The sequence below is a fragment of the Chelonia mydas genome, chromosome 2 (genome assembly GCF_015237465.2).
Source record: "Chelonia mydas isolate rCheMyd1 chromosome 2, rCheMyd1.pri.v2, whole genome shotgun sequence".
Taxonomy (NCBI): Eukaryota; Metazoa; Chordata; order Testudines; family Cheloniidae; genus Chelonia; species Chelonia mydas.
This window is the reverse complement of record NC_057850.1, coordinates 132,820,300-132,838,183: the sequence shown is the minus strand read 5'-3', so window position 1 is coordinate 132,838,183 and position 17,884 is coordinate 132,820,300. Positions and strand designations below refer to the sequence as shown.

The 17,884-nt window shown below is 42.2% G+C and overlaps 1 protein-coding gene across 4 annotated transcripts in view; it reads left to right on the top strand.

Annotated features, from left to right (window-relative positions):
• Window positions 1-16,986, top strand: part of OTULIN (OTU deubiquitinase with linear linkage specificity) — a 51,032-nt gene extending 34,046 nt beyond the window's left edge. For all 4 annotated transcript variants that reach the window (XM_027827388.3, XM_043540245.1, XM_007065025.4 and 1 more), the window contains 4 exons: window positions 1,352-1,495; window positions 8,216-8,341; window positions 10,578-10,847; window positions 13,955-16,986. In XM_027827388.3, coding sequence (XP_027683189.2) covers window positions 1,352-1,495; window positions 8,216-8,341; window positions 10,578-10,847; window positions 13,955-14,149 — 735 coding nt within the window. In that variant the 3' untranslated portion in view covers window positions 14,150-16,986. The remainder of the gene's footprint in view (window positions 1-1,351; window positions 1,496-8,215; window positions 8,342-10,577; window positions 10,848-13,954) is intronic.
• The last annotated feature ends 898 nt before the right edge of the window (window positions 16,987-17,884 follow it).

Sequence of the window (17,884 nt, the reverse complement as noted above, 5' to 3'; positions counted from 1 at the left end):
AAAACCCCAAGAACTTATTTTTTATCATTAAAATGATCTCTTAAGCATATCCTAAAACAAACTCTGATACTGGAGCAGAAATCCAAGCAGTATTAAATAAATATACAATAATAGAAGAAGGCATTAAATAAAACAAGTGTCTGGTGAGGTACGGTGTAAACAAGACGCACCTCTATGGCAATTTTGCTTAGTAACAGCTGAACTAAAGCAAGGCTGTTTTTTGTCATACTTTTGCAACTGGGTGTCAAAACACTGTCTGCTGCATTTACCAGAGGATTGTATGATTTTGTATGTATCTGCCAATTTCAACAGAAATAAAGTCTGCTTAGGGCCATTCAAGGTTTTTTCTTTTCAATCAGTGTGCGTCTAGTTCTAAAGCACCCATTGCCATAGTTCTCAGCACTGTCATGCAGGGTGTCTTCCTGCATCATATTTTTGGCTTATGTCATGTGTTTTGTCTTGGCAAGAACATTACTAGATACACAGTCTCTCTTTTGCAGTCCCCCCCTCCCCCCCTCCCCAATAAAAGTTTATACTTTGGTGGATGGGGGGGAGGAGGAGGCGGAGGCAGCTAACAAAGGGGGTTTTGGGTGGAGTGAGGGTAGCTGAACAAAGAGTATGATTAAAAAAATGAGGGGGAAAATGAAGATCCTTTATTTGCTTGCTATCGTTCATTAGCTCTCAATTTTTATATGATTGTTGAAGAATCTAATTTTTCAACATGTAAAATTAACAATTTTGTTAATGTAATGCTGTTATAAAACTGGAGTCCTCTATATTTACACAGAAATGTGCTTCAGGCAGTGTCCATGCACGTGTCTCCACACTTACCTGCCAGAGAGCCCCAACTCTGCAGTGAGGCGAACACCTGCAGGTTGTAGGCGGCTGGTTCAGGAACATTCTACACGTTTTAATTAACGGGCCAGTTCTGATGCTGATATTTCACATGGTCCAGCCAGCATCTTTAGTAATGTCCTTTGGTCCAAAACGTACAATAGGCAGAATTTTCAAAAGTGCCTGAGAGACTCAGGAGCACAGATCTCCTTGAAAGTCTGTGATTTGTGCTCCTTAAGTCACTTTGGCAATTCCCTGAACCTTCTAATAAACTCCTCCTTCTAATGATTGGTTTGGTTTCTCACTTCAGCTACTGTGGGTTGTTGCTTTTTTATAGCTTCTATTCCTATTAGATTTCTCAGATAAAGGCATTTGAGCTTTCTGTGTGGAATATTGGGCCAAATGCTGTTGACTGTTAACTAGATCTGTAACTTGAGCAATTATGTCAGGACTAATGAGGGTGTTTGATGTATTTTATGCATAGGGTTATTGCAGTTTATTTTGTATTCTTATACAGGGATATGAAGCAGTTTCTCAGAAGTTTACCTCTATAAGGAGAGTGCGAGGTGATAACTATTGTGCTCTCAGAGCAACGTTGTTCCAGGCACTGAGCCAAACTTCTGAACTTCCTGACTGGCTTCAGAATGAGGACTTAACGTTGGTATGCTTCAAACTTGTATCTCCTGATAAGTAAGAACTAACATTTTTTTTCTCTGTTGCGCAATGTTGTGGCCTCATTACTGTATTGCATGAGCAACGCAAAACGCTGATGAAGCTATCATCACAACATTCTGGTGAAATCAAGGTGTACTATTCAGAGATAACTGCACCTCTATTCCTTTTCTGTCATTGATTCCAGGAGTGATCAGGCAGGGCTCAGGTCTCCAGCCATCACATGTCTCTGGGTAGGGACCCTTGTCCTACTTCCTTCTGATAGTGTTTTTTTTATGGCAGGCAGCTCTGTAGCCTTATGTATGAGATCCCCAGCAAGCCAGTCTTCCTCTAGGCCAGCAACATGGCTTTTCTTTCTCTCCAAGGGCTATGAACAGTGACCTGCCAGCATTTACAAGTTACCACACAGCTCTTTCTCAGCAGGCAGATTTATTCTTGGGGCACAGAATACCTACAAAAGTTCCTACATGCTTATCAATAAACATACCAGAAATAGCCCCTCTGTCTGATGGGCCTAATAGGGCAACGTCTTTCCAACCCTTCAGCAGGATAGCAGACCCCTTGGACAAAAGCTCAGATTCATTTGCTGGATCATAAGGAACGCGCTCTGTCAGTTCAAAACTCAGCTTTTTATACCAAAGTCACTTTGTTTGAGGCTCTGGAAAACTCAGTTTGAACCAGTCTCCCCAGGGAGTCGTACATCTCTAGAGTTGTAGTCTCAGTGATGTGCCTTAATCACACTCCCACCACACACGCGCACACACACACACTGTTTTTAGTTCCTAGAGGAGCTGTGGTAACCCTCTCCCATAGAGTAGCATCTTCACATATAAACCATTCATCAATTTAATACAGTGGTCCTTGAAGATACTGCATGGAGTTGCAATATCTGTCATAACTATTAATCCAGTTTTAAAGATGGGGGTGGGAAATTGAAGCAGAGAGAGAGATATAAAGGGATTCTTAGAGCTGGGCACTGAACCCAAGTCTCCTTAGTCACAGCCCAGTTATTTGACCACAGGACCATCCATCCTCAACTACTGTTCTTGGTTCCTTTATTTTATATAACATGAAAGTCACTATATGGAATTTATTGTGTTTGACAATATTCAAAAGAATTAATATGCCTTAATTTTAGTTAAATATTTGAGATTTCTATTGAATTAGTCTTCAGTGCAACTTCAACAGTTTGTGAATAAATACCTTCAGATTAAATGTATTGTTCCTCTTAGAAACCTTAATCTTTTGGTATTAAGGGAAAGAGATTGAGTTCAGTAACTCCTTCATACACCTATAGCTCTGTTCTCTTCCCTGCATCAAGTTGAAGGTGCACTGGTAGTATGATGAAGCTTATGTCAAAAACGTTTCTGTACTACTTCTGTGGATAACTAGACTGTTTCAGCTTTTGGTACTTGCATTCTGTTGCTTCACCAGCAGTAAATTCACTTTTCAAAAAAGAAGGGTTTGCTATTTGTAGCTGTGCAGATTCTGTCTAATACACAAGGTTCAGAACCCATGACAGATATGTTTTTCATTGTCTGCGGAGTTTGGTCAAAATTATCATACGCTCTAAATCAAGCCAAGCCAAAGTATTTGGCAGTTGAACAGTGCTCTTATTACAATGCTATCGTGAAACATTCTGATTGCTTCAGGTACTTCATTAATGAGACAAGTTGAAAGTACCCTTAAAAAGGGCAATTGAGGAACTCTTACATGTTCTGAATGTTACTTATACTTTACCTTGAGGTTTTTATTGTAATGCCAAATGCACTTGTAAGTAGTAAATGGATATTTTGTTTCCTTTATTGTACAGTCATAGTTTGTATATTTTAATCGCAGAACTGTTTTGGTATAGAAAGGCTCAGTGCCCTAATTTTCTACTACTTTTGAGACAATAAAGCTTTAATCCCTTTACTTAAATCCAGTTTTAAAACTTCCCAAATGTGATAACTGTCTGTGTACTTCTGTTGAAAAGCTGTTTTGTAACTTCTGACAGCAATACTGCTACCGATTTACATCTGCAGCAACAGTACAATACAAGGGACTTCTTAAAAATAGTTTCTAGGGGTAACCCACTGCCCACGGGAGAGAGAAGCCTGGTCTCTTTGGGTCTTGGCCTCTGAAATTCTGAGTCTCAAATTGACAAGCTCTGATGGTAAAGTATGATTTTTGCCATCTATGACCTGCTGTCTGGGTTCACTGATAAGGTGCCTTAGGACACTAAAGACCAGTTTTGGGCCCTGTTTGACAAAGGAAATCTAGTAATGAGATTGTCACGTCAGACTGCCCAAGATGTAGTGGATGTGGCAGTGAGATCCCTGGTGACTGCTGTAATAATGAAACTTACCGTGGCTCTCTTTGGAAATTCTTGAGTCTGAACTGACAGTGGAGGACCCTCTATTTGAGACCATCATTTTCTTCAATGCTACGATGGATAACACTCTCTAACTGTTGAAAGAATCGTGAGTCCACTGTGATTGCTTGGTATTTATGCATCTGGAGTCAAGAGGAAACCAATAAGCTGCAGTTCAGATGACTAGCCCTGCCTTTTATCATCAGTGACAGTACAAACTGCCATGCAAGCATCAGAGGACACACAAAGGGTAGACAGGGTCAGTCGTTTTTCCCTTCCCAGCCACTGCTATCCTTGAAACCGGCATTTTGACAGGATCTTCTAGAATCCATAGAAGATTAGGACTGGAAGAGACCTCAGGAGATCATCTAGTCCAACGTCCTGCTCAAAGCAGGACCAACCCCAACTAAATCATCCCAGCCAGGGCTTTGTCAAGCTGGGCCTTAAAAACCTCTAAGGGTGGAGATTCTACCACCTCCCGAAGTAACCCATTCCAGTGCTTCACCATCCTCCTTGTGAAAGTTTTTTTTTCCTAATATCCAACCTAGACCTCTCGCACTGCAACTTGAGACCATTACTCCTTGTTCTGTCATCGGCCACCACTGAGAACAACTAGCTCCATCCTCTTTGGAACCCCGCTTCAGGCAGTTGAAGGCTGCTATCAAATTCCCCCTCACTCTTCTCTTCTGCAGACTAAATAAGCCCAGTTCCCTAAGCCTCTCCTCATAAGGCATGTGTGCCATCATTTTCATTGCCCTCTGCTGGACTCTCTCAAATTTGTCCACATCCCTTCTGTAGTGGGGGGGGGGGGGGGGGGGGCGGGGGGGGAACGGGGACGCAATACTCCAGATGTGGCCTCACCAGAACCGAATAGCGGGGAATAGTCACTTCCCTTGAGCTGCTGGCAATGCTCCTACTAATGCAGCTCAGTGTGCCATTAGCCTTCTTGGCAACAAGGGCACGCTGTTGACTCCTGTCCAGCTTCTCGTCCACTGTAATCCCCAGCTCCTTTTCTGCAGGACTCTGCACTTGTCCTTGTTGAACCTCATCAGAGTTCTTTTAGCCCAATCCTCCAGTTTGTCTAGGTCACTCTGGACCAGGGGCAGGCAAACTTTTTGGCCTGAGGGCCACATCGGGGAATAGAAATTGTATGGCAGGCCATGAATGCTCACAAAATTGGGGTTGGGGTGAGGGCTCTAGTTGGTGCGGGCTCTGGGGTGGGGCTGGGGATGAGGAGTTTGGGGTACAGGAGGGTGCTCCGTGCTGGGATCGAGGGGTTTGGAGAGCGGGAGGGGAAACAGGGCAAGGGGTTGGGGCGTGGGGAGAAACTCAGGGGCAGGCTCCAAGTGGCACTTACATCAAGCAGCTCCCGGAAGCAGTGGCATGTCCCTTCTCCGGATCCTACGCATGGAGCAGCCCCTGACCCTGCACCCCGGGGCCATGCAGCTGCTTCCGGGAGCCACATACTGCAGCTTCTGACCCTGCGTCCCAGAGTGGGACCATGCTGCAGCTTTCGGGAGCCACGTGGTGCTGGAGCTCTTGGGCCAGCTTAAAACAGCTTGCAGGCTGGATCTGGGCCGTAGTTTGCCCACCCCTGCTCTGGACCCTATCCCTACCCTCCAGCTTAGTGTCTTCCACGAACTTGCCGAGGGTGCAATCCATCCCATCATCCAGATCATTAATAAAGATGTTGAACAAAACCAGCTCCAGGACAGACCCCTGGGGCACTCCGCTTGATGCCGGCTGCCAACTAGACATCGAGCCGTTGACCCGTTGAACAGGTCCATTCATCCAATCCATACTTTAACTTGCTGGCAAGAATACTGTGGGAGACCGTATCAAAAGCTTTGCTAAAGTCAAGATTTATCATGTCTGTTTAAATCTGAAATGTGGCATGCAAATGATCAGAATAGGAGTCCACCGCTTTCCCTATATCCGCAGAGCCAGTTATCTCATCATAGAAGGCAATCAGGTTGGTCAGGCATGACTTGCCTTTGGTGAATCCATGTTGACTGTTCCTGATCACCTTCCTCTCCTCCAAGTGCTTCAAAATGGATTCCTTGAGGACCTGCTCCATGATTTTTCCAGGAACTGAGTTAAGGCTGTCCGGTCTGTTGATCTCTGTATTCTCCTTCTTCCCTTTTTTTTAAAAGATGGGCACTATATTTGTATTTTTCCAGTTGTCCATGACCTCCCCTGATTGCCAAGAGCTTTCAGAGATAATGGCCAATGGTTTGCAATCACATCAACCAACTCCATCCGCACTCTCGGATGCATTGCATCCGGCCCCATGGAATTGTGCATGTCCAATTTCTCTAAATAGTCCTTAACCTGTTCTTTCACCACTGAGGGCTGCTCACCGCCTCGCCATACTGGCTTGCCCAGTGCAGCAGTCTGGGAGCTGACCTCCTCTGTGAAGACAGAGGCAAAAAAAGCATTGATTACTTCAGCTTTTTCCACATCTGTCACTAGGTTGCCTCCCCCATTCAGTGAGGGTCCCACACTTTCCCTGACCACCTTCTGTTGCTAACATACCTGTAGAAACCCTTCTTGTTACCCTTCACATTCTTTGCTTGCTGCAACTCCACTTGTGCTTTGGCCTTCCTGATTACACCCCTGCATGCTCTAGCAATATTCTTATACTCCTCCCTAGTCATCTGTCCAAGTTTCCACTTCTTGTAAGCTTCCTTTTTGTTTAAGCTCACCGAAGATTTCTCTGTTAAGCCAAGGTGGTCGCCTGCCATATTTGCTGCTATTTCTGCACATCTGGATGGTTTGTTCCTGCGCCTTCAACAAGGCTTCTTTAAAATACAGCCAGCTCTCCTGGACTCCTTTTCCGCTCATGTTAGCCTCTCGGGGGATCCTGCCCATGAGTTCCCTGAGGGAGTCAGAGTCTGCTTTTCTGAAGTCCAGGGTCTGTATTGTGCTGCTCTCCTTCCTTCCTTTTGTCAGGATCCTGAACTCAAACCATCTCATGGTCACTGCTGCCCAGGTTGCCAGCCACTTCTACTTCCCCTACCAATTCTTCCTTGTTTGTGAGCAGCAGAACAAGAGGAGCACGGCCCCTACTTGGTTCCTCCAGCACTAGCACCAGGAAGTTGTCCCCAACACTCTCCAAAAACTTCCTGGATTGTCTGTGCACCAGCTGTCCCTCTGGATCTGCACAGCCCCTCGGGTTCTTCTTTTGACCCTATGGGCGCTCCCTGGTGTCCATGCACATCTTGAAGAACTCAAGTAACTACAAGGTGAGTAGATCATCCTTCTATGCTATTACGGTAGAATTTACATTTTCAAGAAATCAGGATCTATGCAGATGTGGATGCTAGCATCTTCTAAGTTATCCCTTTCTTTTCTTTCAAGGAAAATCTTAAACCAAGTCTGCCTTTCTTTGATCATATGTTAACTGCTTCTAGAGTTCAGTTACACCAGACACTTTGGGTTGAATATGTATTTCTTTGGACTATTTTCTCAAGACACTTAAAACTGATTTAGGACCAAATTTTGAATACTATATTATTTCAGCTCATTAGTATTTGACAGTTAGTTCACAATCGGTGCAGATCTTTGACTGTCCTTTAGCGTGAGCATAAGCTGTGCTGATTATAAGCTGATTATAAGGTTTTAAGAAACCCCTTAAGTGCAGGTTGGGCATGTAGGCCAAAATAAAAAGGATAAATAGAAGGCAAGAGTTAATTACAGTATTTTGCAATTTTCTAAAACTTTTTGCCTTCCTTCAAGAATACTGAAGACTACAAAATATTCATAATATGGGGGGGAACCCTTGGCCTTACCTTAGCTTTATTTAGGTGGCCTAAGTGGTCTGTTTTTAGTGGTGGGTGTGACGCCACTAGCAGAGTCCTCATCCCCCATTCAGTCCTTGGCTTGTGTGTGCGTGTGCGTGTGCGTGTGTGTGTGTGTGTGTGTATATATATATATATATATATATATTTATATATTTTTTTAATGTGGAACTGAACCAATATTAATTTCACACAGTCCCTCAAACCACCAGCAGTTGGTGACTGTTACCATTCACCTGAGCTTTAATTAAATTTGTGCCATTGGAAAGGATCTGTGGCTGGCTCGTGGCCTGGTAACGGGCTAATCTCCCAGCTGCTGATTTAATTCCAGCTATTGTCCAACAAGAGATGCAACAAGCTCGTTCTTTTTTTAAAAAAGGGGCAAAAAATGGTGGCGTATCCTTTTTGTACACGACCGCTTTTTTGAAGAATATATGAGGGTACCATTGTAAGCAGGAATATGTAGCAATATCTTCAGGAAAATACCACAATTTGACAATTTTACTTCCAAGATTTGACTTAATAAGTTGTTCGTTTTTCTTTCTCAACTTTGTAGCTTCCAGAAAAGCTGTTGAGCAGATACGATTGGATCAAACAGTGGCAGCTAAGACAGAAACTGGGCAGGAAGATGGGAGAACTAAGTGACGAAATCAAAGACTACTTAATACTTCTAAGGAAGAAGGTTGGATAAATTATATGTTCACTTTCCTTAGTGAGTTACAAATAAGTATGTTTAGCTCTCCACCAATTCAACCTAAATTCTAACAGAATAAAATTATTATTCTAGGAAGGGTAACTAATTACTTAATATATCTAGAATTTATGACACTAATTAAAGGCAACAGAAAACTTCTAAGAATAGAAAATGGAATTTAGAATTCTTTAGTATTAAGTTAATATTTAAATCTTAGAATTCACCACTTCCATGTTAAGGCATAGTATTTCTTTGCCTAAAGGCACAAGAAAAGTGGGAAGCCTTTAACCTATTCCCAGAGCAGTTTTGCCAGGATATTCCTGCCATACAGTTACGGAACTGATAAAACCTTCATGTTATGATGAACAGAACACACACATAATGAAGGAAGCAGCTTAAGACAATGTGGGTTGGATGACTGCAACACAGTAAGTGTTGCACTGACCTAGTGTCACAATTCATATTATATGGCACTACTTGGTAGTGTAACACTCCTGTGAGGGTGATTCAGCCTTTCACTCTACTTAGGTAGATAATTGCGTTCCAAGTAAGAGTGCTCATTTGGGGAAGAGCTGTGTGCTTTCTGGATGAGACCTTACAAACGGAGGACATTTCTAGTCTTCATGGGCAGGAAAAATCCCTTGTTTCTAAGGACTTGGAAAATATTGGACCAGAGTGCTAGGACAGACCTCCATCTACCCCCTCACTATTGCTGTTGGGCGATCTACTGGCATGCCACCTAGCTGCTGTTCCCAGTCCCAGGGGTGAAGGGATTTCCTGCATTTATGTAGTACCATGTAAAGTGTTTTTAGAAGCCTTAGGGATGAAAGGTGCCATATAAATATAAGATACCAGAAGGGTGTGAGGAACTATACTTCACCACTACAGTGTGACATTTTTAATGAATCTTCTTGTGTTTCCTAATTTGTGGGAACTTTCTTTTCCCTTCTTGAATTAGCTGATGCATAGACTAGTCTGTTGTCAAGATAAAATTTTATTACTAGAAATACGTAGTTCTGTGTTCACTCTCACTATTTTGGTTCATGTTTACCATACATCCTTAGTGAGAGCAGAGGTGTGTTCACTATTGGATAAATGCTCTTAGTGGGGTGGTGGATGGCTGCAAGCAGTGATAGAATGACTGAATCTTTACATAGCAAAATGATCCTTTACTCCCCTTATCATTTGTGTATGTTTATGTATGTACATATAGCTGTTACAGCATTTATCATTCGTTATCCAACATTTCCCAAGTGTTGTACTCTTTATAGATTAGCATTTGATTTGTTTTCTTATTACAATATGGAATCTGCTTAGTACAACGGTAGCCAAACTTCATTGCACCGTGACCCCCTTCTGACAACAAAAATTACTACATGACCCTAGGAGTGGGGACTGAAGCCTGAGTTTGCTGCCCTGGGTTGGGGGGCCCAAAGCCCAAGTGCCACTGTCCTGGGTTGGGAGACCGAAGCCCAAGGGCTTCAGCTCCAGGCAAGGGGCATGTAACCTGAGTCCTACTGCCAAGGGCTGAAGCCCTTGGGCTTCACCTTCGTCACCAGACGGCAGGGCTCGGGCTTCATCTTCGTCACCAGGCCCCAGCAAATCTAAGCCAGCCCTGGCGACCCCATTAAAATGGGGTTGCAACCCACTTTAGGGTCCCGATCCACAATTTGAGAACCCCTGGCTTAGTAGAATGTTTGTTTTATTGGTTCCATTATTCATGTCTTTTGTGTGCATACGTTTACAATTTTATTTTAAATATTTTAAATAGGCACAGATTTACTATGTCAAATTCTAATGTTTGGTTATATGCAGTAGGAGCTAAATAACTAAAGCACTGTAGGTATTTGAGATGCAGGGAGAATATGAAAATTATAGGTACTGTTACAGCCAATGAAAAGGTTACTGCCTCTCTTCTATCAGAATCTGTCTCTCCACCCCATTACTTTTTCCCCTTTCCTTTTTTTTCCTGTTGATCTCGGCCTCATCAGATACTTGTTGCTACAGGAAAAAGGCAGCAGCTACAGCTATGGGAGGATTTAAAATAAATGGATTTTATTTTTTTTAAGTAAAAAAAGTAAGTGCATGAGAGTCCTTTATACATCTAATTCAAAGTAGCTGTGCTGAAAATGTGGCAATCTACACTTGAAAAAGTCCTTCTTTCCTTTTGCAATTATGAATGATATGCTGTCACTTACCTTGATGATCCTGTTTTCTTTTATAGTGGGAGAGTATGAGTGAAATGAAAAGTCCCACAGAGAGACAAACAGCTTGTGACGAATTGTTTACAAATGAAGAGGAGGAGTACAGTCTCTATGAAGCTGTGAAATTTTTGATGCTGAACACAGCTATCGAATTATATGACGATGATAAAAAAGGAAAGAAAGTACCAGTGTTTTCATGGCTACTGTTTGCCCGGGATACATCCAGCAACCCCAGTCAGCTAATGAATAATCACTTGAATCAAATAGGTCACACTGGAGGCCTTGAGCAAGTAAGGAGAGCTATTTATGCATTCTAGTATACGGGCAGTTTTCTAGTGTCTAGGACTTTCATGCTGTGGTAGAAGCAGAACTAATCAGCACAAAAACACTTTCTGAAATGCTTTGGGAAATCAGCAAAGCTGTAGCAGCTTTAAGTTTGATGTGGTTTGATGCTTGTAAAAGGATAACTGCTCAGTAAATGGAATAATAGCCATACTCGTTAATGGTGGTCTAGTTAAGGGTCTGTGCTTGTAATTGTAAACCCGTTTTCTGGAGCGTATAACTCCTGGAGAAGAAATTTTGCTCATTTTTTTTACATATAGGTTTTTTAGTAAAGTAAATGAAGAATTAGATTGTCTTGAACGATTATTATTGTACCAGAAAACGCCACTACTCTTTAATTATTTAAAATGTTGATTTAAATGTCAAAATAAAGGGTGTGTGTGTGTGTATATATATATATATATAATATAATACATAAAATATAATTGTAATATATGAAAAGCTAGCAGTACTGAATTAATTACATAAGGCAAACATATATGAAACAAGAACTGCATAATAAATCCATTGTCTAATAGACATTTTTACTGGTCTTGATTACCTGAAAAACGGCGTAATTCATCCTTGAGGAATTGCAGCTACCTAAGTGAACCATGACTTAATGTATAGAGCACAAACTGGTTAATGAAGATATTGGTGTGAAAGGTAGTACAAACATTTAAAAAACAATCAGGGAGCCTGATCTCAAAAGACCAGATTCCTTAAATCAGTGTAACTACCCTCAGAAGTGCAGTTGCAGGATAAAAACCCTAAGTGCAGTGCTCAACCGTGCATTTGTTAATCAAGAATAGCTAAGGGCCGGATCCTGTTCCCATTTTTAAGTTTTTGTACTAAACTCTCATTGACTAGGTGCTTAGTTCCACCTTTTTCAAGTAAAGTCGGCTATCACCTGCCTTTAACTTGTTGGCTTTTCTTGGGGTCCAGCTTTGTCACCCTTACTCACATGGAGTTGAACTTTACTCGATGACTCATCCTATTGAAATCAATGAGACTGTTCTGATAAGTTATGACTAGAACAGGATACGCCTGGCCCTGTATGAGTTCACAAGACAGGTGGGAAGGACTGGGGGAAACCCTTCCTTTGCTACCTCACATCCATGCAGGCAACAGGCCTAATAAGGTTCTTGTCTTGCTGAGCACAAGGACTACAGAGGCTAATGATGCTGACAGTGCTAGTCTCTACGAAATGGGGCGGGGGCAATGGTCCTAACCTGCATGCATACACACATTACCATCGGCCTTGCTCCAACTGGAAGAATTGGCTGGGTGCAGATGTGAGTGGATGCCCACCGTACCTTCAAGTGTGGTGGTGGTGCAACGCTCATGTTCTTCCTGGCATTTCCTGGGGAAGTACCATGCCTTAGCTTTTACCGCTGTGCCTTAAAGGCACAATTCAACTCTATTCCAGCTATTTCATAGAATCATAGAATCATAGAATATCAGGGTTGGAAGGGACCCCAGAAGGTCATCTAGTCCAACCCCCTGCTCAAAGCAGGACCAAGTCCCAGTTAAATCATCCCAGCCAGGGCTTTGTCAAGCCTGACCTTAAAAACCTCTAAGGAAGGAGATTCTACCACCTCCCTAGGTAACGCATTCCAGTGTTTCACCACCCTCTTAGTGAAAAAGTTTTTCCTAATATCCAATCTAAACCTCCCCCATTGCAACTTGAGACCATTACTCCTCGTTCTGTCATCTGCTACCATTGAGAACAGTCTAAAGCCATCCTCTTTGGAACCCCCTTTCAGGTAGTTGAAAGCAGCTATCAAATCCCCCCTTATTCTTCTCTTCTGCAGACTAAACAATCCCAGCTCCCTCAGCCTCTCCTCATAAGTCATGTGCTCTAGACCCCTAATCATTTTTGTTGCCCTTCGCTGGACTCTTTCCAATTTATCCACATCCTTCTTGTAGTGTGGGGCCCAAAACTGGACACAGTACTCCAGATGAGGCCTCACCAGTGTCGAATAGAGGGTAACGATCACGTCCCTCGATCTGCTGGCTATGCCCCTACTTATACATCCCAAAATGCCATTGGCCTTCTTGGCAACAAGGGCACACTGCTGACTCATATCCAGCTTCTCGTCCACTGTCACCCCTAGGTCCTTTTCCGCAGAACTGCTGCCTAGCCATTCGGTCCCTAGTCTGTAGAATAATTTCTGCAGTCGTGTCCTCGTTTCCCTCCTTTGAGGGACATTAAACTATCTAAAGACGAGTAGGGACATGGATTCTGAGTGCATATGCATTCTCATTTTTTAAAATTCTATTTCTTTTATAAAGAGAGTGTTACTGCTTTTAACATGTGTAGCACTAGAAACTAAAGTCCTGAAATAATCCAACTTCTACAGCACGAGCAGCATCAAGCAGAGGTTCCCCCTCACTGTCTTACAATTCTTACGTGTAAGTTTAAAAAATTATAGCAGGTATTAAGTGCTGCTTTAGTTATACTAAAGCAAATGTATATCAAAGTGCTTTAAACAGTTTGTTTTTTAAATGTAAGACTTCAGGCTTTGTCCAAGGGGAGTCAAATCTATCTGACCCCATTGTAGTTACGTGTCTTAGACTGAATTCTGAACATCTAGTGCACTTGGACTGACTCCTGTCTGTCTCAGTGGAGTAAAGGAGCATTCAGTGGTTGGTAGCCTCTGTTCAGGAAATGATACAGGTGTAGGTCCACAATTTTCTATCAGGAATGCTTAAAGCTAAATACCTTAAGCACTGAAATAAGTGGCATTATTTCTTTCAAAAGCCTTGAACACACAGCTTTCATTTTGAAATGAAGTGTCTTGATTTTCAAACATTTGAACAAACTATTTCACTGCCTTAAGCACTTGAGATTAAAAATTTTGGCTATACTGTGTAATGAGTACACAGTGTGAAATCGTTGTGTACTTGCACCCTGAGGATGGGATTTCAGCGAATTTCCTCATGCAAGGGAATCTCAGTATCTGAGCTTCATTCTCCATTTTAAGGGTCCTCTTGTACAGAATAATGTGCCTGGAAAAATACACATTAGTATTATGCATTACATTCTAATTGATTTTTTTTTTTTCCAACCTAGGTGGAAATGTTTCTTCTTGCGTATGCTCTGCAGTATACCATCAGAGTTTATCGATTGTATAAATACAGCACTGATGAATTCATCACACTTTATCCCAATGACCCAGAGGAGGACTGGCCTGTGGTGACTCTTATAACTGAAGATGACAGACATTATAATATTCCAGTCAGAATGTGTGAAGAGACTAGTTTGTAAACAAGAGATTTTGGCAGATTTATAAATTTGATATCCAAGTCTCACCTGGATGTTAAATTTCCAACACTATTTTGAAATAAAGTCATGATGAGATTTACATGGTGAAACCTACAGTACTTTGGATCTCGAGTTACAAAGGATTGAACTGAAATTCCAAATAGGATCTTTGTAGTGGGCTGACTTGGGGCTAGCAGGCCTAGTGGGCATGCCACGACTCAGCAGTCCCCAAAGTCCTGAGATGGCCTTGCTTGGATGGTCCATGGGCATGGTGGCTGAGTTAGGGTCTGTCGTTCCCTGGTGGGAAGAAGGTAGAGAGACCTGGGTCCTCCCTCTCCACCAGATCCCAACCCAAGGGAAAGGGGAGAGGAGCGTCTCTTGCTGATAAACCCAGACCAGCTTCCTCTGAGCCACTTCCTACATCCCCGTTCTCTCTCTTCATTTTGGAGGATGATTGCAGCACTCTGCCCCCTCCCAGCAGAGAGTTTCCCCATAAGTCTCAGCAGTTCAGATAGCAAACGGGTAGCTCACTTCTCAGTGTCCAGAGATTCTCCCTTGTCAGTGAGCAGGGGAGGGAAAAGGGTCAAGCCCCCAGCCTTCCAGTTAGGTCTTACCCACAGTCGAGACCCTTCTCCTGTGGTTTGCTCTGTCCCAGAAGCTGCAAACTGGCTCCCTCCATGCAAGTCGCCTCTTCTTCACTCTTCTCCTGCTTGACAGTCAGAGTCCCCTTTTAAGCAGGCCCTCCTTTTGGAGCATGTTCTGAAGCTGCTGAGAGGCGGGGCCCGATGGCCCTGTACTGCTCCTTCACTCCCTTAGCCTTTGTGTGTGGTCTGTAAACCCCACACACAACCTCCCTTTAAAGAATACCTGACTAGGAAATAAAGTTGGTCTCTGTTGCTTGGTGTAAATGAATTTTCATGGCACTCTCTGGAACAAATCTCTTAAATGGATTATGTATAATAGAATATAAAATGTGTAAACTAGGGGGTAGGTATGATGGAAAAAATAATAATAATAATTTCCCCTGAAAGGGCATGGCAAAGAGACTTGATTGGGGTTGTAGAGTAGTTTGCCTGGAGGTCAGAAGTTTAGATCCTCCTCAGCTCTGTATTGTCTGAAAGCCATTAACATGCGGTGGCATTTTGGGAGAGTATGTGAAATAAACTAGTGTCAATCCAGTTCCTAGTGGACACATGCCCATATCACAAAAGTTGTTCTCATAATTGGCATATTTATGGGAAGTCTCAGTGGAGAGGCTAAGGATTTGAATGGATCTGGAGACTGCACTAGAAACCTGGCTGGGGTTGAGCCAAATGAGCATGCAATGTGAATCTAGCCCTACTGCTGCCTCTGGTTTTCCTGTGGGCCAGCCATTCTTCAGGGCTTTCAATCTGGCACCTTTCACAAGTGTTCTAAAAAAATAAATTGGAATAGTAATGCAGCAGTGCCCTGCAATGTGGTCATAGTTTCAGGATTTTCTATCATAGCCATATGAATTGGTTTAAATCTGAAATGTGGCATGCAAATGATCAGAATAGGAGTAAAAATGACTTTAAATGGAATGCAAACCAGACAGTGGTGATTGAGTGTCTGTCCTCTTCTACGACGCACTTTTTGTCCAATAGGATTGCACCTGTTAGGGTCATTTTATTTAAAGGTATACTAAAAAACACAGCAATATGGAAAATTGGGTTGTACTGTTTGTTTGAACTATCTTCTAAACTTCTCTTGCATATTTAGTCCATAACAACTGCTTTTTGAAAACAGCCTGATGATAATTCCTCAATTTACGTGGGATTTAAGTTTTTTCATTTTAAATGGTGAGGGCCAACTTCTGCTGTCAGTTATTCCTGATTTTTCACCTGCATAAAGGGAGGCAGAATTTGACCCCCAGTTCTTAACTAGTGTCTGAAGTAGTTACTGTGTTTTTTCCATGTAGTATTTGCAGGCTTCTGGATATTCTGAGTGTAGCGTGCTTACTAGAGTATACAGTATGTATTGACCACACTTAGATCTCACACACTAGCAATAAGTAATGGCTCTATCTTTTTGTTATATCTACCCTATGGAAAATTATTAGCATGATGTTTTGTGTTAAAGGTTCCTAGAAGCTGCAAGGGCAGAGCATAACAAACGTTGTGATAAAGAATATGTTGAGATCAAACGGGGGGTTTAAGGCTTGTTGCAGTTTCTATCAACTTACTAGTGGCATGGGAATAACCAAGAAATTGCCGGAGAAGTTACCGATAGCAAAGGAGAAGACACTTACAAATTAAAAATTTACGTTAGTTGTTTCACTTCACCTGGACTTTAATGGAAAAATAGTACATAAGCAGTTTTTTCTGATTAATTTTCTATCTTGAACATTGTTGTCTTTTTGCTTGTAAGAAGGGTTATTGTACTTGAGACTAAAATGTATGAGCCTAAACAAAACACTTTAAAAAATCCATGGGTTTTTTTGAGTTGTGCAATGTGCAGGTATATTTAGGGTGCAGACTTGCAGTCCTTACTTATGTGAGCAGTCCTGGTGCCTGTAGGGCAACATGTGCAAGTGAGGGTTGTGGCATCAAGCCCAAAAGACTTGCATAATTGTTATCCATAGAATATGGTGGAAGCCTGAATACTGCTAAAAACTTGGAATTTGCTTCTGTAGAGGTCAGTGGCAAAACTACGACTGACATCAGTGGGAACAGGACACTTCAGGATATTCAGAGAATAGAAACGGCCTTGCATGTTACACTCATGAAAATATTTTAATGCAAAAAACTCAGTTTTCAGTTACATTGTATACATATGTTCAACTAAACATCTATTTCAAATATATTAAATTTTAATATTGACTGCAGTGTTTCCTTTATCTGGTGCTCCAGAGTGGACAATTTGCTTTCAGACCCTTATATTTTCTCCTATACTTCGCTGAACAAGCCTACAGTGTGGTGGATGCCACCTCAGTGGAGACAATAAGTGAAGAAACTGAGATAGTGGATGGAGAAGGAGAGTGGTGGTGTGATCCAGTTACTCTTGTGCCCTTGAGTATTCTTCAGTGAGCGCTTACCTATGACAGCAACAGCTGCTCTGAGTGAAGATTGCAGGGTTGGGCCCATAGGTGGCAACAGTTAAAACACCGAAACTGGAATGTGTTGGAAGATATAGCAGATACCTTAGCTCGTTATCCAGCTACCTAGCTAGGTACTTACATGACTCCCATTATTGTAGTATCGGAGCACCTACGTGGTAGAGATGAGAACTTTGCAGTCAGGTGTCTGATTTTTGTTGTTCCCACATAGTCTGTGCATTTCTCCCCTCTAGTCTTACTACTTGTTGCCTGTCTTGTGTTATGTGTAACTGAAAAATTATAGCACCCTAGAGACTAGCAAATTTATTTGGGCATAAGCTTTTGTGGGCTAAAACCCACTTCATTGGATGCATGCAGTGGAAAATACAGTAGGAAGATTTTATGTACACAGAGAACATGAAAAAATGGGTGTTGCCATACCAACTGTAATGAGACCAATCAATTAAGGTGGGCTATTATCAGCAGGAGGAAAAAAAACTTTTGTAGCAATAATCAGGATGGCCCATTTCAAACAGTTGACAAGGAGGTGTGAGTAACAGTAGGGGAAAAATTAGCATGGGGAAATAGTTTTTACTTTGTGTAATGACCCATCCGCTCCCAGTCTTTATTCAAGCCTAATTTAATGGTGTCCAGTTTGCAAATTAATTCCAGTTCTGCAGTTT